Genomic DNA, 23,481 nt, shown 5'->3' with positions numbered 1-23,481 from the left:
AGGCCAGAATCGGAGGAGCGCAGAGATCTCGGAGGGTTGAAGGGCTGGAGGAGGTTACAGAGATAGGGAGGGGGCGAGGGCCATGGAGGGATTTGAACACGAGGATGAGAATTTTAAACTCGAGGCGTTCCCGGACCGGGAGCCGATGTAGGTCAGCGAGCACAGGGGGGTGATGGACCCACAGGATCAGGAGGCTTGCCCCATTTTTCCCTTCCCTGACCCTAGGGCTCGCTCGTCCCACGCTGGAGGCCGGCCCCTCTGCTCTGTTTCGCTCAGCACTACCGATACGGATTTCTAATTTTATAAAAACTGATTGAATGTATAAGGAAATATGAACAATTTGGCTAAAATCTCCCCTTGTCATTAAGATATTCCTTGTTAGTTATTGGTGGGAAGTCATTCTGTGCCTCTTTATCGGGCTTTCGATCTTATCCGGGCCCGTTTAGATTGGCCTCTGACGTGTGTTGTATTTCATTTGTCTTTCGACACTCGAGCTTGTAACTCGAGAACCTGATGTGGAAGCAAAGTGCCCCCCGAGCACTGCCCTCGAGCTGGGCTCCTTTTCAAACTCTCCCCGACTGAAATCCATTTCTAACTGGAAGTACAGGACGAGCATTCCTGCCGGCCAGAGCAAACAGCTTCTCTGCTGGGATCCCTGGGCTTTTCTCGGGCAGCATCCTGGCTGGACCGTCTCACCAATCCAAATCACATTTCAGGGACGACAACAATAACGTTTTATATTTATGCAGTGCCTTTAACGTAGTAAAACGTCCCAAGGATCTTCACAGGAGCGTAAATCAGACAAAATGTGGCACCGAGCCACATGAGAGGCTATTAGGACAGGTGACCAAAAGCTTGGTCAAAGAGGTGGGTTTTAAGGAGGGTCTTAAAGGTGGAGAGAGAGGCGGAGAGGACCCCCCTCACTAGGCGAGAGGGTCCTGTTTTGTGAGCACTTTTCATTAATGGCCACCAACTGGATATAAAACGAGCAGGAATTTGAAATAAGATCAGAAAATGTTAGAAATTAAAATGCAGATCTGTCAGCCTGTCAGAGATTAAAGCTTTGGGTGTGCAGAACCTTATTTGATGGGCCCTGCTTGACATTGCCATCTAACATGGGTTGGGAACTCCTGCATTTGCCGGGAGGGGGGTGGGGATGGTGTGTGTTTGGGGGTGTAGAGGGGAGAGGGTGGCGGGGAGGGCTATATTTGCAGGTCCATTAGTAAACACTTGTTATCGAACCTGGCGGTTATAATATCACAGCTCATCTGTCGCAAAGAATCACTGAAAACAACAAGACACGGGCCTGTTGTTTTTTTACTCTGGCACAGGGACGAAGCTGACACACAAACTGCTTCATCGGAACATCAGGCAAAAACGTCAGCGAGCCAGCTCGGGGCCTTTCATTGGTTTTTATTACCTTGAGACAGTCTGAAAGCTGCGCGCTGCCCTTTATTTAGAACACATACCCTTGCCATATCAGTGTGAAGGACTGAACTGTGAATTGCATGCCAGGGCAGCGAGGGGAGGGAGGAGAAGATTTCTGAAAATACGTCAAAGGCAACGTGACAAGCTGCCCACAGAAACACTTACTCGCTCGCACTGATGCAATGTAGAGAGAAGCTGTGGTTTCACAAGGTAGAAATGGAGGGGAAGAGAGAAAACCAGAGTTAAAAACCCCCAAACGCAATTCGTGTCAGCGATCCCAATCTCTTTGTTGCAGAAGTAAATTTTCCAAAAACGTGAAACGTATTTCTCTCTTATCTGATTTGGTGCAAAGGGGACAGTGAACGGGCAGATGCTGAGCAGGGCTAATATGGGATGTATACAGGGTGAGCATGTAATTGGAGCATTCGCTGTGCAGGAGCCAAGAATCATAATGACTCATTCCCATAATCAACACAAGGCAGGCAGCAAAGGATATTGCCTCAGCTTTCAACTTCGACTCATTTCATGGCAACAGAGAACAAGACTCTTCTAGTGATTCCACCCCAGTCTACATGGGAAATTTCACCCAGAAATCTCTTGTATCGGGAACACAGGAACAGGAGGAGGCCATTCAGCCCCTCGAACCTGTTCCACCATTCAATTAGATAATGGCCGATCTGTATCTGAACTCCATTCACCCGCCTTGGGAGTCTCACCAGGTCAGGGGTCATGTCCTATCATGGATCACGTCATAGCTCAAATTGCACTATAGGATATAGGGAGTCCCACTGTACCGGGGGTCACTCTGTATCGGGAGTCCCACTTTACCGGGGGTCACTCTGTATCGGGGGTCACTCTGTATCGGGGGTCACTCTGTAGTCCCAGTGTATCGGGAGTCCCACTATACCAGGAGTCCCTCAGTACCAGAACTAGCTGCGCCTCTAGCCAAGTTGTTCCAGTACAGCTACAACACTGGCATCTACCCGACAATGTGGAAAATTGCCCAGGTATGTCCTGTCCACAAAAAGCAGGACAAATCCAATCCGGCCAATTACTGCCCCATCTGTCTACTCTCAATCATCAGCAAAGTGATGGAAGGTGTCATCGACAGTGCTATCAAGCGGCACTTACTCACCAATAATCTGCTCACCGATGCTCAGTTTGGGTTCCGCCAGGACCACTCGGCTCCAGACCTCATTACAGCCTTGGTCCAAACATGAACAAAAGAGCTGAATTCCAGAGGTGAGGTGAGAGTGACTGCCCTTGACATCAAGGCAGCATTTGACCGAGTGTAGCACCAAGGAGCCCTAGTAAAATTGAAGTCAAAGGGAATCAGGGGGGAAACTCTCCAGTGGCTGGAGTCATACCTAGCACAAAGGAAGATGGTAGTGGTTGTTGGAGGCCAATCATCTCAGCCCCAGGACATTGCTGCAGGAGTTCGTCAGGGCAGTGTCCTCGGCCCAACCGTCTTCAGCTGCTTCATCGATGACCTTCCCTCCATCATAAGGTCAGAAATGGGGATGTTTGCTGATGATTGCACAGTGTTCAGTTCCATTCGCAATCCTCAAATACTGTGGCTACAAGAGCAGGTCAGAGGCTGGGTATTCTGCAGCGAGTGACTCACCTCCTGACTCCCCAAAGCCTTTCTACCATCTACAAGGCACAAGTCAGGAGTGTGATGGAATACTCTCCACTTGCCTGGATGAGTGCAGCTCCAACAACACTCAAGAAGCTCGACACCATCCAGGACAAAGCAGCCCGCTTGATTGGCACCCCATCCACCACCTTAAACATTCACTCCCTTCACCACCGGCGCACTGTGGCTGCAGTGTGTACCATCCACAGGATGCACTGCAGCAACTCGCCAAGGCTTCTTCGACAGCACCTCCCAAACCCGCGACCTCTACCACCTAGAAGGACAAGAGCAGCAGGCACATGGGAACAACACCACCTGCACGTTCCCCTCCAAGTCACACACCATCCCGACTTGGAAATATATCGCCGTTCCTTCATCATCGCTGGGTCAAAATCCTGGAACTCCCTTCCTAACAGCACTGTGGGAGAACCGTCACCACATGGACTGCAGCGGTTCAAGAAGGCGGCTCACCACCACCTTCTCAAGGGCAATTAGGGATGGGCAATAAATGCCGGCCTCACCAGCAACACCCACATCCCATGAAACTAATAAAAAAAGTCACTCTGTACCGGGACTCCCACTGTACCGGAAGTTTCACTCTATGCAATGTTTCACTGTATCGGGGGTCTCCGCGTAATCTGGGGGTCCCTCTGTAATCTGACAATTACATTTGTTTTTCATATTTTGGGTAATTTATGACCTCAAAGTTGATGGACCAGTGACCTGCGACCTTGTGAATTGGAATCTCCCGACCAATGGGCATTCAGCATTAACAGCGAGCTCTCGCTGCTCCGCTCCCTGATATGGTCTCTACCCTGTGCCATCAAATTGTCACAGCCCAAGAATTGTCAGTAGAAAACTTACTATAAAGCTCAGTCAAGTGATGTTGTTTTGTATCTTCACTCTCTTCCCTTGGAAAACAGTGTGAGGTGGTGGGAGGATTCGCCGGCTGATTATCAGTCTGACAGGCCGCGACATGAACACTCCTTCCATGGCCGTAACCGTCTCTATACCGGCCGATAGTGGGGTTAGTCCTATCCGGGGGGAGCGTTTTATGGGCTCCCACAACCCAAACAATGAGGGGGGGCCGCCCACACCCAGCGAACACGAGAATCCCACTGGATGTCAGCCCAGAATTCAGAGCCGGAGCTCCCCGGGACCGTCCGGTGCTCCGGTCTCCGCTCCCCGGGACCGTCCGGTGCTCCGGTCTCCGCTCCCCGGGACCGTCCGGTGCTCCGGTCTCCGCTCCCCGGGACCGTCCGGTGCTCCGGTCTCCGCTCGCCGGGACCGTCCGGTGCTCCGGTCTCCGCTCGCCGGGACCGTCCGGTGCTCCGGTCTCCGCTCGCCGGGACCGTCCGGTGCTCCGGTCTCCGCTCGCCGGGACCGTCCGGTGCTCCGGTCTCCGCTCGCCGGGACCGTCCGGTGCTCCGGTCTCCGCTCGCCGGGACCGTCTGGGACGAGGGAACGCTACCACTGAGCCAGAGGCTCTTGCCCTGGTCCTTCAAGCAATGATCTGTCATCGAACCAGTCAGGGTCACGGTCGGACAGCCCCATCCCCACTGACCATCTCACTTCACTCAAGGCGTCTCCTTGCACACTGGCTTCATGTTAACAAAGGGAATGGATTCAGCTTACACTTTCCCACAATCTTAAAGACAATGTGAAGCTGCCGTACAATGAATTTGGGAGCCATCAGAGCTCTGCGCATTCTTGTAACAGGGCCAATTCTTTAAACTTAACGCCAAACTGTGGGGCAAATTCCACATCACTGAAAAGATGTACATATAAAGAGCAACCATATCACATCTCGTAAACATCCCAAAACACTTCACATACGATGACTGACTCTTGGAGTGCAGTGACTCGTTATGTAACTAAATGTGTCAGACAATGTACATCAACAAGATTGCACAAACTGCGAGGGAAACAGAATCTACTTCCCTGGTATAAAGAAAAGAACTTGCATTTCTACAGCGCCTTTCACAACCTCAGGACGTCCCAAAGTGCTTTACAGCCAATGAAGCACTTTTTGAAGTGTAGTCACTGTTGTAACGTAGGGAAAAGCAGCAGCGAATTGGCGCACAGCAAGATCCCACAAACAGCAATGAGGTAATGACCAGATAATCTGTTTTTTAGTGACATTGGTTGAGGGATAAATATTGGCCCAGGACATCAGGGAGAACTCCCCCTGCTCTTCTTCAAAATAGTGGCTGTGGGATCTTTTACATCCACCTGAGAGGGCAGATGAGGCCTTGGTTTAACATCTCATCTGAAAAACAGCACCTCCAGACAGTGCAGCACCCCCTCAGTACTGGCACTGGGAGAGCCAGCCTAGAAGTCTCTGGAGTGGGACTTGAACCCACAAACTTCTAACTCAGAGGTCAGAGGCAAGAAGGTCTACCCACTGAGCCACAGCTGACAGCATAACAACGACAGGAAAAATTAATGACTCTGTGGGGTAGATGTTTGTCTGCACTGCCTGGACAGTAATCTGGGGAAGTGGACTGCCACCCTTTATACAACCCCCCCACTTTGAAATCATTGGAAAGATAACTGGAACAATCTACTCCATCAGAGCCCAGGCGAGGACAAAAATCTCCCCTCACGGGTTCATAACCCTTGGACCACAGGACGCCCTGACTGGTGGCGTCTGGGTCTGCACTGTAGACGGTTACGGTGCCAAGTCAGACCCGGAGAAGGCTGGGACCTATCTATCTTTTGGCGGAATGTGACTGTCCCTTACTGCCCTCAGAAGGTCCCGGTGGGCCGCTCTCCAGAGCAACCGAGAGCGCGTCAAGCGTCAACTGAGTAATGCGGACTGGAGTCACGTGGAGGCCCAGACTGGGTAAAGGCGGCAGGTTTTCATGGATCATTTGTCTGGTGCCAGTGCCACCTGCCATTTCACACCTTGCCACGTTGAACTCACAACCTGTGGGTTGCTCGTCCAAAGATTCCAACGTTCCTTGTGTTCTGTCCCTCAGGGGCAGGTCCCAACTCAAGTCATGTTAACTCATGTTAAACTTGTACAGAACCTTGGTCAGACCACACTTGGAGGGTCTGTGAACAGTTCTGGTCTCCCATATTATAAAAAGGATATAGAGGCGCTGGAGAAGGTGCAAAAAAAAAAAGATTTACAAGGATGATACCAGAACTGAGAGATTATACCCATCGGGAAAGATTGAACAGGCTGGGGCTCTTTTCTCTAGAAAAGGGGACACTGAGGGGTGACCTGAGAGAGGTCTTTAAGATAATGAAAGGGTTTGATAGGATGGACGGAGATAAGATGTTTCCACTTGTGGGGGAGACCAGACCTAGGAGCCATAAATATAAGATAGTCACTAATAAATCCAGTGGGGAATTCAGGAGAAACTTCTTTACCCAGAGCGTGGTGAGAATGTGGAACTCGCTCCCACAAGGAGTAGTTGAGGTGAATAGTGTAGATACATTTAAGGGGAAGCTGGATAAACACATGAGGGAGAAAGGAATAGAAGGATATGGTGAGATGAAGGAGGCTAGTGTGGAGCGTAAACACTGGCATGGACCTGTTGGGCCGAATGGCCTGTACATTCTATGTAATTCCTCTCACATGAGATTCTTGAGCCACTCACTAGGGGGAAGAGTAGCTGAGGTAGTTTCCTGTTGTCTTCCTCATGATTTTTTATTTTTGAAGTAGTTTCTCCCAGATGAGCTACAATCACAGCTAAAGAGGTTCACAATCCCTTTACAATGGAGGGGGGGGAAGGGTTGCACACAACCCAAGATCCAGAGCCAGGGCTCCGATTACTATCTGAGTGGGGCTCGAACCCAGCCCTTATAACTCCAAGGTGGGGACACCACCCCCCTGAGCCAGTGGTCACTCTGTCTGTGCACGAGTCCCCTGCTGGAGGTTAACCCAGTGTCCAGAGAACATATCCTAGTCTCTGCTCTCTGTGTGGAGCTGGGGTTTGAACCCTTCACCTTCTGACCCTAAGGTGGGGAAACGGTACCAGTGAGCCATAGGCTGGCGCCAGCGCACCTGGTACAAGAGGCACCAAGTCAGACGTAGGTCACACAACAGTGTGCAGATTCTTAAAGTGTATTGGATCACACCCAATAGCACTGAGTAAATGCTTTTTCCAACTAACTGGCTCGCTGGTGTATCAGGCACTCGACCAGAGGGGAGGTAATAAAGAACAGGCCCATTCTACCCATCAAGGCCATTCCCTCCACAGCCGATGTACAATTTGCCCAAATGTGGACTTCATTCCATCTGAGGGAGATAAGATGAAGCTCTCAGAAGAGAAAACTCTGTGAAACTTTTCCCCAAAAGGTAGAGTCCGTGTTATTAATCTGGACGAACCTGAGCAGCTGCATTCCGCAACCAACTAATCCATGTCTCCACTATGTTCCACAGAGTGTTTGTACCTCGATGAGTGTTCTTATCACTGTCTCCTTCAACCCTGCTCTGTAACATCAGCCTTGAGCTTGTTCAATGTAGCTCAGACTCGCTCTCCCTTCACGGTTTGACTAAAACTGTTTACATTCCAGGAGACAGCCCTCACATCTCATTCTCTGATGACACTCCCCTCATATCTCAGCGAGTGTTAGCAGAACAAGTTATCTCGATAAACAGCTACCCCTGGTTCGCAAGCAACGATAGGCTGAGGTTGGCTCCCTTGGACTTCAAGGGGTGACGATAACAATTCTCTCCAACACTCCTGCAGACGCAGAGAACACTCCCAAACCACTCCTGGAGTTAGCAACCAATAAAATGGAGGAGGAACCAAAGGTGAGGTCAGATGAAGAAGAAAATGGACCTGAGTATCTTTGTAGGTACAGCTCAGGAGGTGGCCATTCGGCCCATTGTGCCTGTGCCGGCTCCATGAAAGAGCTATCCAATTAGTTCCATTCCCCTGCTCTTTCCCCATAGCCCTGCACATTTTTTCCCTTTCAAGTATTTATCCATTTCCCTTTTGAAAGTTATTATTGAATCTGCTTCCACCGCCCTTTCAGGCAGCGCATTCCAGATCAGAACAACTCGCTGCGTAAAAAAAATGTTTCATGTCACCTCTGGTTCTTTTGTCAATCACCTTAAACCTGTGTCCTCTGGTTACCGACCCTCCTGCCGGTGGAAACGATTTCTCCTTATTTACTCTATCAAAACCATTCATGATTTTGAACACCTCGATTAAATCTCCCCTTAACCTTCTCTGCTCTGAGGAGAACAATCCCAGCTTCTCCAGTCTCTCCACATCACTGAAGTCCCTCATCCCGGATACCATTCTAGTAAATCTCCTCCCCACCCTCTCTAAGGCCTTGACATCCTTCCTAAAGTGCGGTGCCCAGAATTGGACCCAATACTCCAGCTGAGGCCTAACCAGTGTTTTATAAAGGTTCAGCATAACCTCCTTGCTTTTGTACTCTATGCCTCTGTTTATTAAGCCCAGGATCCCCCATGCTTTTTTAACAGCCTTCTCAACTTGTCCTGCCACCTTCAGTGATTTGTGCACATACACCCCCAGGTCTCTCTGTTCCTGCACCCCCTTTAAAATTGTACCATTTAGTTTATTTTGCCTCTCCTCATTCTTCCTACCAAAATGTATCACTTCACACTTCTCTGCTTTAAATCTCATCTGCCATGTGTCTGCCCATTTCACCAGTCTGTCTCTGTCCTCCTGAAGTCTGTTACTATCCTCCTCCTCCTACAACATTTCTGAGTTTCGTGTCATCTGCAAACTTTGAAATTATACCCCAAGGAAGTTTTACTCTGTATCTAACCCGTGCTGTACCTGCCCTGGGAGTGTTTGACGGGACAGTGTAGAGGGAGCTTTACTCTGTATCTAACCCGTGCTGTACCTGCCCTGGGAGTGTTTGACGGGACAGTGTAGAGGGAGCTTTACTCTGTATCTAACCCTGTACCTGCCCTGGGAGTGTTTGATGGGACAGTGTAGAGGGAGTTTTACTCTGTGTCTAACCCTGTACCTGCCCTGGGAGTGTTTGATGGGACAGTGTAGAGGGAGGTGGTTTCTGTAACGAGCGTTCAATCTTATGTCACACAGTTGCACACCGAATTTGAGGAGCTTGTGTATTTTACTGAGTGTTAAAGACCGTCCTAGCCTGGACTAGCTATCAATATGTCCCAGGGTGACTGTAATATTATCGCAGGCACAATGAGTTTGGAAGCCCAACCCCTCAGGTGCAGGTGGAGTCTCAGCCCTGTTGCAATCCCCATTCCATAGACCTAGTCCTTATCCTATTGTCCAGAATTGCTCCCCAACCTTCCCAAACAAGTTTAACCAGAAATAATTGTTTGCATCAAGGCCCCTAAAAGCACTGAATAGAGACAGCAGAGGCAGGCAGCCGGCTTGTGTCACACACTGCACTCTTTGTTTGTGAAATGATTCGCAATTCGTGTGGAAAGCTGAGGGTTAAAATGATGCTGGCCACCCTCCACGATCCTGTTTTATTTTAATATCCTGTTTGTTGTGGTGTGTCGCCAAAATCTCTCCATGTGGTGCAGGCGCAGGCCTTTTGCCAATCCCCGGGGGCAGAGCGACTTTTTACAAAACAAAGTCTTCGTGAATCGTTAAATGTTGCTTCCCGCACTCAGTCTGATCTGCCTCGCGCCCCACCCCTCCACCTTCTCTCGGCTAAAGACAGCAGCCTCTCGGCCTGCCATTGATGTCAGGGCGTAATAGGCCATTCACACCTCAGTGACTCTCCCTCCTCCCACCTGGACGCTGCTGTCTCTCGTGCGGGTGACTCACACAAACGGTCACTCGTCATGTGTGAGCCCAGACAGCGATTTGGCAGATTATTCAACTGCGGTGGGGCATCTCAGTTGACCCCAGGCGGCGTGTTGGCAGACTATTTAACTGCGGGGGCAGCACAGTTGTGCCCAAACAGCATATTGACAGGCTATTCAACTGTGGGGGCATCGCAGTTGAGCTCAAGCAGCAGGTATTTGCAGACTATTCAACTGCGGGGGGCATCGCAGTTGAGCCCAGGCAGCGGGTGGTGGCAGACAATTCAACTGCGGGGGGTATCATAGTTGAGCCCAGTGCGTTGGCAGACTATTCAACTGCAGCGTGCATCACAATTACATCCTATTCTGCCTTCATCCAACACCCAGACCCGCCCTTTGGAGCAGGAGTCACTGGATTGCAGTCGGCAGCAGGAATCCTGGCAGAATACCCCCACCCCCGATTGACATCGGTTAACTAAGCACAGACTGGGGGGGTTGAACCTGAGACTCATTCCCCCCCCCCGCTACCCCCTGCCCTGGTCTGTATCACTCTGGTACCCCACTCGAGCTTCCCCATTGCCCGAACACTGCAAAAAGACCCAGTAAAACCTTGCAAAAAGAAGGCGAGAAGTTTTTGCACCTTTTCCCGATCTTGCGGGGGCGGGCGGGGGCGCGGGGGGAGGGGAGGTACGAAGCAGAAATGTTTCCTTGTATTTTTAGATTTTGCATTTCTCATCTGCAGGCCAGCATTCCAACTCCATGAGTCCTCCAGCTGCTTTCAAGCTTTTGTACAAAATATAGATTTTGTAGATTCCCACGTAAATCCCATCACGTACACCCCACAGATTCAATAATAACTTTCAAAAGGGAATTGGATAAAGACTTGAAGGGGAAAAAATTTGCCGGACTATGGAGAAAGAGCAGCGGCGGGGGCGGGTTACTAATTGGATTTCAAAGAGCCAGCACAGGCATGATGGGCCGAATGGCCTCCTCCTGCACTGCATGATTGATTCTATGAACCCCACCGCCTTCTGATGACTCACAATTTTCCCCAAGATCGACTCTTATCTGAACGGCACAACGATCCTCTGAAACTGTGCCGATCATCTAAGTCTAAAAACTTTCACGAACTAGTTTTATGGTGGTGGGGTGGGGGGGCGCGGGGGCTGTGGTGGAGGAACAGAACAATTTGTCTGTCGCTAACCAGTTCCTGGAAGTCTTCAAACTCATAGTTTGCCGTTCGGCAGCCTCTCGAAATTTCAACTCCAAGGCCCCTTGTTTTGACACGGGGTTAAAAGCAGAGGGCGTGACCTGCCACCGATAGGTAACCAGCTGTGCGGGGCAGACTCTGAGCAACACACGGCGGAATAGGTTCCCCCCTGCACACGGGGCCCTTTACAAAGAGGACTTGTTAAATATTGACTCGGTCTTGGCTGGGAGGCAAGGGGCAGGGGGCGGGAGGGGGGAGGGCAGCCGAGCCTTTTGCAACCTCCTGGGAGATGACCACTCTTTTGTTTTTATGAGACAACACCCTTCACCAGACTCTTCACAAAATGGCTGCTCCCCACTGTCCAGTAATTATAAAGCACAAGACTTGAGAACAAGGCTCTCTCTCTCTCTCTCGAGCATTGCCAACTGGGCAGGGACATAGCTCACATTACGACATTTGCAGTTGCTTGCCAAAAACAGTTTATCTGCTTAGACCCTGCAGAATTACTGGCTTCTATTTTATTAACAATTTTTTTCATTTTTAACAATTTTTACAGCCTTGAAATTAGGCTGTTTGAACGCCAGTGTACGAATTTCCAGATGTTTTTTTCCCTAATCCACTCTCTCAATAAGAAAGGACGTGCATTTACAGACCACTTTATCGTGACCTCAGGACGTCCCAATTGGCTTTACAGCCAATTAAATACTTTTTGAAGTGTGGCCACTGTTGTAATGTAGGGAAACGCGGCAGCCAATTTGCGCACAGCAAGATCCCACAAACAGCAATGTGATAACGACCAGATAAGTGATGTTGGTTGAGGGATAAATATTGGCCCCAGGAACCCCGGGGGAGAACTCCCCCCTGCTCTTCTTCAAAAACAGTGGCCCTGAGAGGGCAGACGGGGCCTCGGTTTAACGTCTCATGCGATCTGTTTATTATAAATAGGTTAATGCCTCAGGTCAAATGGCTGTTGAAAGGATTTCACACAAACCTCTTTACAGCTCATAAACTAATTTCACGGCCTACACATTCCTCGCCTCGGAGTGAGACCAAACTGTAGTTTGAAGGTGAATAACACTGCAGCCCACCTCCACACACGTCTCTCCACCCCACCAGAACACCAGCATTAATGGTTCAAGAACTGGGCGCTAATTTTTTTTTTCTCTCTTTGGCTGACTGCTAAGATAAATCGGAGTGCTTTCTACACGGTGAGAAACTAGGAACTGTGGAGGAGCAGAGAGATTTGGGAGGCCGAGTACACAAGTCATTAAAAGCTGGCGCACAGGTACAAAAAGCGATCAAAAAAAAAGGTTAATGGAATGTTGGCTTTTATCTCGAGGGGACTGGAATACAAAGGGGTGGAAATTATGCCAGCTGTGCAGAGCTCTGGTCAGATCACATCTGGAGAGACTGCGTTCAGTTCTGGGCACCGCACCTCAGGAAGGATATATTGGCCTTGGAGGGGGTGCAGCGCAGATTCACCAGAATGGTACCGGGGCTAAAAGGGTTAAATTACGAGGACAGGTTCCATAGACTGGGCTTGTATTCCCTTGGGTTTAGAAGATTGAGGGTGATCTAATCGAGGTCTTTAAAATGATTAAAGGATTTGATAGGGTAGATAGAGAGAAACTATTCCCTCTGGTGGGGGAGAGTCCAGAACAAGGGGGCAGAACCTTAAAATTAGAGCCGGGCCGTTCAGGGGTGATGTCAGGAAGCACTTCCTCACACAAAGGGGAGTGGGAATCTGGAACTCTCTCCCCCAAAAAGCTGGGGATGTTGGGGGTCAATTGGAGCTTTCAAAAATGAGGTTGACAGATTTTTGTTGGGTGAGGGCATCGAGGGATACGGAGCCGAGGCGGCTACATGGAGTTGAGGTGCAGATCAGCCATGATCTAGTAGAATAACGGAACAGGCTGGAGGGGCTGAATGGCCCTCTCCTGTTCCTATGAGTGTGGACCAGGATTGGCACGAACCATTCCCGGCTAATGGGAAAGGTCAGCGGAGCAGGAACGAAAGTCGTGGCTGTTTAACCTTCTCCGCCAGGGCCTCACAATCTGCCCAGCAACATAAACAGAGAGGATTCTGGGGTGGCGGGGCACAGGGAAGATCGGCTGATGCAAAAGGCAAGTCAGCCCTCACTGGGTTTGTCGTGTGGGAGAGAGGCTCCCTTGAACTGGGATTCTCTCCGGTTTTACATTGATAGCAGGACTCAGCTTTGTTGGGATACACTGTCTCTGATTCTCTCCGCCCCTTGTTTCATTCACTAGCGGGCGATGTAAGTGGCATCAACTTACGGGATAGGCTCGTCCCAAGTGGGGGCTCTCCATCCCTCCCCGTCCCCAAAGTTTCCCAAATACTTTCTCGTGAAGAGGGCTCCCGTTCAAGCTTTCCCCCTGCTGCCTCTGCTTTTCTGTCGGGGTCGGTCAGCAATTAGCCTGTCCGTTCGTTAAGTCTCGAGTATTTGGACCGAGGCTTGTGTTTCGAGGGGAGGGGGCAGGGGAGTGGGGGGGTTGGGCATTATCGATCCAGGTGTTTGTCGCTGGCTGAAACCCAAGAATAGAGGAGACAGGTCCTTGAAGAATTCCTCCTCGATTCAGCTCCAGAGAATATACCATGTAGTACGTGGCGGAGGAAGAGAATCTTCATTTACCTGATCAATGCTCAGCCAGTCTGTTCCAGCTGATACTACCTACAGCACAGAAACAGGCCATTCGGCCCGACTGGTCTATGCTGGTGTTTATACTTCACACGAACCTCCTCCCACAGTGATGACCTCTTCCCACACTGCCCCCCCGCCCCGTGTGAGTGTTTCTTTGATCGTTGTGGCTGGTTTACTCCCTTGGTTATTGAATGGTGGGAGATGTTTGTCCTGTAATTATCCACATGGGGAGTCCGTTTACTTGTATTGCTTGTGAGCCCTTTCCACTAAAATCAGTCCATGTGGTTAAAGCAATTCCACCCAGAGCCTCACCTGGGGCTGGTCAGCGGTTTTCTATTGGACGACACTGACCTACAAAGGTGTGTGTGTCATTATGTAACTTATCGTGATGTGAATTCACAAATAAAAAGAAAATGAGCTTTGGCAAACTATTTTTTTTCCAATGAAAAGCCCGCCCCTTTAATTTGGAGATCATTTTACTTGCCAGGTGTAATATTGGGTTTGCAATAGTTTTGGTAAATCACAAGGAAGGAGAACATGGTGGGTGGAGATTACATGTTAGAGTGAGGGACTGACATTGCACAGAAACAGGCCATTCGGCCCAACAGGTCCATGCTGGTGTTTACACTCCCCACACTCCAATTTACCTCTTCCCGCCCTGCCCCCCCCCCCGTATCTCTCTATTCCTCTCTCTCTCATGTGTGCATCGAGCCTCCCCTTAAATGCATCAACACTCACTGCTTCATCCACTCCACGTGGCAGCGAGCTCCACATTCTCAACTCTCTCTGGGTAAAGAAATTCCTCCTAAATTCTTTATTTGATCTGTTAGTGACTGTCTTATATTTATGGCCCCCATCTTCTGGACTCACCCACAAGTGGGAACAGTTTCTCCACAACCACCCTATCGAACCCCTTCATAGTCCAAGGACTTCGATCAGGTCTCCTCTTAGTCTTCCTTTTTCCAGAGAAAAGAGCCCCAGCCAGCTCAGTCTTTCCTGATAGTTGCATCCTCTCAACTCTGGTACCAGCCTTGTAAATCTTTTTTGCACTTTCTCCAGTGCTTCAATATTCTTTTTGTAGTGTGGGGACCAGAACTGCTCACCGTACTCCGAATGTGGTCCAACCAAGGTTCTATATCAATTTCACATTAACTCCCTGCTTTTCTATTCTATTCCTCTAGAATAATGGGTTCACGTCCCACTCCAGAGACTTGACAACATCATCCAGGCCGACACTCCCAGTGCCAGTACTGAGGGAGTGCTGCACTGTCGGAGGTGCCGTCTTTCGGATAGGACGTTAGACTGAGGCCCCGTCTGCCCTCTCGGGTGGATGTAAATGATCCCATGGCCACTATTTGGAAGACGAGCAGGGGAGTTCTCCCCGGTGTCCTGGCCAATATTTATCACTCAACCAACATCATTAAAAACAGATTATCTGGTCATTTATCTCATTGCCTCAATAAGAGTGAGTGAACTTCAAAAAACGGGGGTTCCACCCAAACCTGCCCCATTCCCGCGGGGGGATTAAATTAAAAACAAGGGGAGTAGGGTCTTGACTTTGTGTGATGATGTAAAGCGGGTGACCATGAATCAACTGCCCCTTGTACACCTCTCCCATCAGCGCAAACAAAAATCTGGAAAGCTGTAAGACAGACTGCTGCTTTGTGATCGCCCGTTTTACCCCATCGCACAGAATCAAAATCAACCTCAGGGTTTATTAATAATGAATAAACAGTAAGAAAGGATTTGGAAACAGAAATCCACCGTCATAATGTACACTGAGAGGATAATCCCCCAATATTATATAATCATTTACATCACGTACCTCTGTCGACCAGTTGTTGTGTTTAATCTATCAGGCCATGGACAAGGACACACACACGCACACACACAGAGCAAACTGTTTGGCTATAATTCATCCGGCCCTCCTTCATTGACTGAGTTGAGAAACAACCTTTAGACTGGCTTTGTCTCCCAATCACCGATACATTTTTCTCTTTTCAGTACACAGCCCTCCTCTCCCAAAAGGCGCTGACCTCTGCTCGCCCTCCGGTACCTGGTCTGACCAGTCGGGCAAGAGGCTGAGCGATGGTGGGCCAGTCGACATTGAGAAAACACCAACCTAATCCTCCTCACCTCTCTCCTCCTCACCCCCTTTCCCCCTCCTCCTCACCCCCTCTCCCTCTCCTCACCCACTGCCCCTCCTCACCCCCTCCTCCTCCTCCTCCTCCTCAGCCCCTCTCCTTCTCCTCACTCCCTCTCCCCCTCCTCGCTCCCTCTCCCCCTCCTCGCTCCCTCGCCCCCTCCTCGCTCCCTCTCCGACTCTTCGCTCCCTCTTCCCCTCCTCAACCCTCTCTCCCTCCTCAACCCTCTCTCCCTCCTCACCACCCCCTCTCCCTCTTCACCCCCATTGATGTTTGTGGGATCTTGCTGTGCGTAAATTGGCTGCCGCGTTTCCTACATTACAAAAGTACCTTTGTCAAAAGTAGCTGTAAAGCATTTTGAGATGTCCTGAGGTCGTGAAAGGCGCTATATAAATGCAAGTTCTTTTATTTACTTTGGCAATCCTGGCCTTCGTTTTGGAAACCAGGCAGAGAAAGAGTCCACAGTGTGACACCTTGTGTGGATTTTCCAATCTTCCTGCCTATATCTAAATTGCCATTAAATATGGGGCTCCTCATCAGAACAGAGTACATTCCAAAACATTATTACCAAATTAACTCATTCAATAATTGTTGATAAAAACACCAAGACTGGTGAAACAGGACAGGCCGTCTGCACAAGTACAAGACGTAACATTTAATGGACCGTTTCTGAACTTCAGAGAGAGCTTGCCACAAGTTAGAACTGGCCAATAAAATCAAACAGCCACAACAACAGAGAAATTCCTTAAGAAAAGAAAAACTGCTGAAACTGACAAAAGAGTCAAGGGGGTTTTAAATAAATCACTCGACCATCTGCTCTGTACTGATAAGAGGTGAATTCTTGGTTCTAACCCTCTTGTTGTCTCTGGGAGTTCAGTGAAATGTACTGGTGGACTTGTGAGATTTTCATACTGGGGTTATACTGGGCTCCCACCAGAGAGGAAACTGTTGCTGGAGCAATTAATAGTTGTGAAATCGAGTGCTGCAGACATGAGATTATCTGGTATGAGCTCCCAGAGTGTGAGGCTCCCCGCTGGGAGCCACACGTCAGAAACCTATTCCCATTGTGTCCGCGTGAACTGTGAAAAAAACACCCATCCAAAGAATTCGAGATTGGATCTCGAAAGAATATCTAAAGATGTATAGACTGGGGTACAGTACTGGTGAGGTACAGGTCTGTCATTGTATAACACTGGGGTACAGTACTGGTGGGTACAGGTCTGTCACTGTATAACACTGGGGTACAGTACTGGTGGGTACAAGTCTGTCATTGTATAACACTGGGGTACAGTACTGGTGGGTACAGGTCTGTCACTGTATAACACTGGGGTACAGTACTGGTGGGTACAGGTCTGTCACTGTATAACACTGGGGTACAGTACTGGTGGGTACAGGTCTGTCATTGTATAACACTGGGGTACAGTACTGGTGGGTACAGGTCTGTCACTGTATAACACTGGGGTACAGTACTGGTGGGTACAGGTCTGTCATTGTATAACACTGGGGTACAGTACTGGTGGGTACAGGTCTGTCACTGTATAACACTAGGGTACAGTACTGGTGGGTACAGGTCTGTCACTGTATAACACTGGGGTACAGTACTGGGGGGACAGGTCTGTCACTATATAACACTGGGGTACAGTACTGGTGGGTACAGGTCTGTCACTGTATAACACTGGGGTACAGTACTGGTGGGTACAGGTCTGTCACTGTATAACACTGGGGTACAGTACTGGTGGGTACAGGTCTGTCACTGTATAACACTGGGGTACAGTACTGGTGGGGACAGGTCTGTCACTGTATAACACTGGGGTACAGTACTGGTGGGGACAGGTCTGTCACTGTATAATGATGCAAGTTGTTGTTGTTGTTGAACTCCGACCTGATCCTGACCCATTTCCCGGAATCGGGAGGATATTCCTCAGGCACGGAGGGCTCCCAATGGGATTCCCGTCATGCGAGAGGGTTCCCGCCAGTTACTCCCCAAGGAAAAATCCCGACAGTGCTGCGCTGGGACAACGGGCTGGGATGGCCTTAAAGGGGCAGGCGTGTTCTGGGGGTCGTTCCAGCTGCAACCTCGAAGGCCTCAGCCGAGAACCCCGTCATTGGCCAAGCTTTTTGGTCACCTGTCCTAATGTCTCCTTTTAGGCTCGGTGTCAATTTCTGTTCGATTTACGCTCGTGTGAAGCACCTTGGGACTTTTACTACATTAAAGGCTCTCGATAAATGCAAGTTGTTGTTTTACTTATATATAAAATATCGTCTGGCACACAGTTAAATGCAGCTCAATGCTCTGTATCAATCCAAAACCTCTCCACTCAATACCAGTCGCCTAGGCTTCACTCATCGTCTCTCCTGGCCGTGTCACTCTCCCCCATACGGTGATACTGCTTGAAAACCTGCCTCACAGGGCTTCAAGCACAAAGATGGCCATCTCTTGCTGAGCTGGAGTTGCCGAGGTCTGTCCTGGGCTGTGTGAATGCTGCTCTTCGCCACCGCATAGAATTACATCGAATTTTACAGCACGGAAACAGGCCATTCGGCCCAACAGGTCCATGCCGGTGTTTACCCTCCCACCTTATTTCAATCTCACCCTATCAACATATCCTTCTGTTCCTTTCTCTCTCATGTGTTTATCCAGCTTCCCCTTAAATGCATCTGTTATATTCACCTCAACCACTCCTTGTGGGAGCGAGTTCCACATTCTCACCACTCTCTGGGTAAAGAAGTTTCTCCTGAATTCCTGATTGGATTTACTAGTGACTATCTTATATTTATGGCCCCTAGTTTTGGACAAGTGGAAACATCTTCTCTGTATCTACCCTCTGCAAACCCCTTCATAATTTTAAAGGCCGCATTACAACCTTTGGAGTCTTTCTGTACTCCCGGCAACCACTAGGGTGCGAATTTCTCTTGAGACATGTGTTTTTGTTACAGTTGCCTCCAGAGGCACCCTGGACTGATTAATACTCCCCACAAACAAGTCCGTATTTGTGCAACTGCGAGGCTTCATTGAGTTCTAATTTGTTCCGAGGTGCACAGTGTTAAATGTACTGCAGTTACCGTTCATCTCCACCTAATGATACCGGGGTGGGGAGAATATTTCTCACAGGATCTACATTAGATACAAGTTGGTATCGATAGATAACCATTTTTCAGCCACTTTGCATGCATATCTAAATGCACAGCGACCTGAATGCAGACTGGGGCCAGCACGACTAAACAGCTTTAAACAAAACAACTCTTGCAGGTTTCAATGACCAAAAAAACAGGAAATACTTCGAAGGTTCAACCGAGCTACAAAAACAACAACAAAAAAAAAGCAGAGGGTGGGAGTTAAGGGACATTTCTCGGACTGGCAGAAAGTGGGGACGTGGTGTCCCCCAGGGAATCTTGCTGGGACCACCGTTGTTCACCATGTACAGAAATGATCTGGACTCTGGATTTGCAGCTGATACCAAATTGTTGGAGGGGGGGGTGGGCGAGGGTATAGTTAATAATGTGGAGGACTGTACCATAATACAAGAAGATAGAAACAGACTGGCAGAATGGGCAGATAAAATGGCAAATGAAATTCAATATAGCCAAGTGCGAGGTGGTTCATTTTTGTAGAGGATTAAGGCGGCCACATATTCCTTGGAAGTAAGAAACCGAAAGGGGTAAAGGAGCCAAAGGATCTGGGAATACGGATAGATAAATCGCTAAAATTAGCTACACAAGTTGATAAAGCCAAAAAGAGTAAAAACAAAGTATTAGGGTTCATTTCTATAGGAATAGAATAGAAAAGCAGGGAGTTAATGTGAAATTGATATAGAACCTTGGTTGGACCACATTCGGAGTACGGTGAGCAGTTCTGGTCCCCACACTACAAAAAGAATATTGAAGCACTGGAGAAAGTGCAAAAAAGATTTACAAGGCTGGTACCAGAGTTGAGAGGATGCAACTATCAGGAAAGACTGAGCTGGCTGGGGCTCTTTTCTCTGGAAAAGGGAAGACTAAGAGGAGACCTGATCGAAGTCCTTGGACTATGAAGGGGTTCGATAGGGTGGTTTGTGGAGAGACTGTTCCCACTTGTGGGTGAGTCCAGAAGATGGGGGCCATAAATATAAGACAGTCACTAACAGATCAAATAAAGAATTTAGGAGGAATTTCTTTACCCAGAGAGAGTTGAGAACGTGGAGCTCGCTGCCACATGGAGTGGATGAAGCAGTGAGTGTTGATGCATTTAAGGGGAGGCTCGATGCACACATGAGAGAGAGAGGAATAGAGAGATACGGGGGGGGGGGGCAGGGCGGGAAGAGGTAAATTGGAGTGTGGGGAGTGTAAACACCAGCATGGACCTGTTGGGCCGAATGGCCTGTTTCTGTGCAATGTCAGTCCCTCACTCTAACATGTAATCTCCACCCACCATGTTCTCCTTCCTTGTGATTTACCAAAACTATTGCAAACCCAATATTACACCTGGCAAGTAAAATGATCTCCAAATTAAAGGGGCGGGCTTTTCATTGGAAAAAAAAGTTTGCCAAACCTCTTTTTTTTTATTTGTGAATTCACATCACGATAAGTTACGTAATGACACACACACCTTTGTAGATCAGTGTCGTCCAATAGAAAACCGCTGACCAGCCCCAGGTGAGGCTCTGGGTGGAATTGCTTTAACCACATGCACTGATTTTAGTGGAAAGGGCTCACAAGCAATACAAGTAAACGGACTCCCCATGTGGATAATTACAGGACAAACATCTCCCACCATTCAATAACCAAGGGAGTAAACCAGCCACAACGATCAAAGAAACACTCACACACTCTGATTTTTGTCTCACCGTTTTACCAACAAATGCACAAAAAGGTTAAAGTTCACACGCGCACACTGTGCCAATAGGAGTATTGCGATCACAGGACCGGGGACGGTCTCTGTTACCCACTTTTTATTTACTGGTCAGAAATGCAATTAGCCACATCTGGATTCCCAATTAGCCACATGTGGCTGGCGGATTGGACAACACGGTCATATCAATTCACTGAAACAGTTCAAAAAAACATTTTGCAGAATAAATCAAATGTCACTGTTTTGTGCAGGAAAGTACCAGAGGACGTACTGCACGTCACTTTCACGTGATATGACCACAACCTGAAATGACACAACACAGTCCTCCACTCCTCCTCCATTTCATCGCCTCTCCCCCCGAAGGAAAAAAAAAGGAAATAAAATAAAGGCTTGGCCAAATACTCCTCCCCCACCGCCCCTTCCCCTTTAAAATGCACGGTCCGCGGAATCTCTCACCTCCACCATTCTTGTAGCAGAGATATGGAAATCTCCAGATGTTGCCTAAGCCGATGAATCCCCCAGCGACTGATAGGATGAAGTCGAGTTTGTTCGCCCACTTCTCTCGTTGCATTTTGCCGTCTGCCTCGTCCTCAGGCCTGGTACCAGGGCTCTTCCCGGGAGAGGGCTTGAGGGTGTCTTTGTGAAAATCTTTTAAGCAATGCATCTTTTCACCCCGGGCCATTCCTGAGTAACACACACACACCACGGACAAGAGGAGAAGAAAGAGAGACGGTCCAACTGAGTACTGTTCATCTCAAGAAGCAAGGGGAGCAAGTCACAAATCCGTATATAATCTGATTCCAACTAGCCTCTTACATTCCTGATCAATCGAAAATACTAATCTGGAGATCAATTAATCCCATTTATTAATCTGTCTCCTCCTCCTCCCCCCCCTTTCCAAAGCCATCCTTTCTTAATCTTGGGCCAATCTCCATTTTGCCTCTCTTTTTATTATCTTTCCTTCATTTTATCCATCCGTGACTCCTCTCTCTCTCTCAATGGCTAAATCCCAATCCCTTTCCTTAAATATCCATCACCCGAGCAGTTTTTAAAAAAAAAAGAAAATGTGCTTTTAATCTCATTTCATGCTAAGAATACGTCCCCATTTCCGCTAGGTGTACCCACCCTTTCTTTGCAATTCATTCCAGCCAGTTTCCCCCCCACATGTTACTGCTAAAACCTTACCGAATCCCTCCATGTCTCTCCCTCCTGTAACAATGTGTATATATAGATTTTTTTTTAAAAAAAACAAAACGCTTACTTATGTTTCTCTGAAGAGTAAAAAAAAACGTTTTGATTAAAAGCAAAGTTAATATTCCGTTCTCTTTTTTTTAAATTTTACAATAATAAAACGCAGTAATTCGCTACATTGACAATACATACAACAAAAGCAGTACTGTACTCCGGGAATAACGCCCTTACTCTCCGTCCAGTACACTTGTCCAGCCTTCTGTTTGAGAGAATAAAAAAAAACCAGAAAAGGAACAAAAAAACTAGAGAAAATACAAACACCGGGAAAAGGAACCAACACAATTTCGCAAATAAATACTAAAGATATATTTTTTTAATTCGTTCAACGCAAAAGATACGATTTCAACCCTTGAATATAAAGCCCAAGGAGAGAAATGTTCCTTTAGATCATTAAAAAAGATCACTATGTATATATATTTTGATGAGATATATATTATTTAAAATCGGTTTCTTTGTTTCCGTCGAACGGATATCTGAAATTAACAAGCGGTTCGTCTGGTCAATTACACCAGCTCGGGATTCTTGTAATTCTCTAAAATATTAATATATTATATATTTTAAATGTAGTTCTCCCTCCATCAGGTTTTTGATGTTGGGTTTCAGGAGAAACTTGCCCTGGTTTTAAAAAAAAAATCCCCAACACTCACAGGAATCAGTTTTACACTTTGAAGTTAGCACAATAAAAAGAAACCATTAGTATCTAAATATATCAAAGCTAAGGATTGTATCTTTCACTCCAAAAGATGTCCCTGAATTATTCCTGATTACCTGTGTCTGGGATCCTAGAGGGCTGCCGGATCCCGGAGCCGTGCACAGATCTCTCGGCTTACTTCACTGCCAAATGAATCCGGGATTAGAGAGGAGTAAATTTCATTTATATGGGCCTCTCCTTAACCAGCCCTCCTCGCTGGCTTCAGCATTAACCGCATGCATGAGTGGAAAAACCCAGAGCGAAGTTGCCTCTGTGCGTCAGGACGTAAAAAAATTGGCACGCTGCAGAGAGAGGGAGAGAGAGAGAGAGAGAGAAAGAGTAGGGAGAGAGAGAGAGAGAGAAAGAGTAGGGAGAGAGAGAGAGAGAGAGAAAGCAGTCTTGATATTCAGACAGAATCAGAGGAAGTTACAGCACGAGGGGGGAGACCGCAATCTTCACACAACACAACACCTCCCATTAAAACCCATTGCATCAGAACCCCTCCTTCACCCCCTCTCCCTCTGCCTCCCCATTTAACAAACCCCCCAAGATGCTCCCTGGGACTGAGGCAACGCATTCTTCTGACTATTTCCATCCCTTGCACTGTGTAGCCAGGCGTTTAAAGTGGAGACTCTTAGCAAAGGAGTAAATTCAGTCCTCAGGGACCCCAGTGCCCCCCTTTTTATTTTTATTTCTGCAACACTCCCCACCCCCCACCACCTCCCCCATTCTTTAGGGGGAGAACAGTTTAATCCTCTGCCCTGATTGATGGCCACAACATGCAGTCAAACCCCTCGCTCAATTCAGGGCCTTGGTTCCTGCTGGCAGTGCACTGGTTAACCCCTCGGTGTGAATTTGGTCAGTACGCTGCTTTTGATACGATTGTTAACAGGTTTATTTTAATGCCTGG

The 23,481-nt window shown here is 48.3% G+C and overlaps 1 protein-coding gene across 5 annotated transcripts in view; it reads right to left on the bottom strand.

Annotated features, from left to right (window-relative positions):
* LOC137333985 (sodium- and chloride-dependent taurine transporter-like) overlaps nucleotides 1-22,972 on the bottom strand; it is a 66,829-nt gene extending 43,857 nt beyond the window's left edge. Inside the window, exons 1-3 of one of the 5 annotated variants that reach the window (XM_067998373.1) lie at nucleotides 22,649-22,972; nucleotides 22,013-22,079; nucleotides 21,086-21,313 (exon numbers count right to left, since the gene is read on the bottom strand). In XM_067998373.1, the coding sequence (XP_067854474.1) occupies nucleotides 21,086-21,311 (226 nt within the window). In that variant the 5' untranslated portion in view covers nucleotides 21,312-21,313; nucleotides 22,013-22,079; nucleotides 22,649-22,972. The remainder of the gene's footprint in view (nucleotides 1-21,085; nucleotides 21,314-22,012; nucleotides 22,080-22,648) is intronic. The other 4 variants (XM_067998371.1, XM_067998368.1, XM_067998369.1 and 1 more) reach the window with 4 other exon arrangements.
* Between the last annotated feature and the right edge of the window lie 509 nt (nucleotides 22,973-23,481).

The sequence above is a fragment of the Heptranchias perlo genome, chromosome 17 (assembly GCF_035084215.1).
Source record: "Heptranchias perlo isolate sHepPer1 chromosome 17, sHepPer1.hap1, whole genome shotgun sequence".
Taxonomy (NCBI): Eukaryota; Metazoa; Chordata; class Chondrichthyes; order Hexanchiformes; family Hexanchidae; genus Heptranchias; species Heptranchias perlo.
This window is presented reverse-complemented; position numbering and strand designations above follow the sequence as displayed.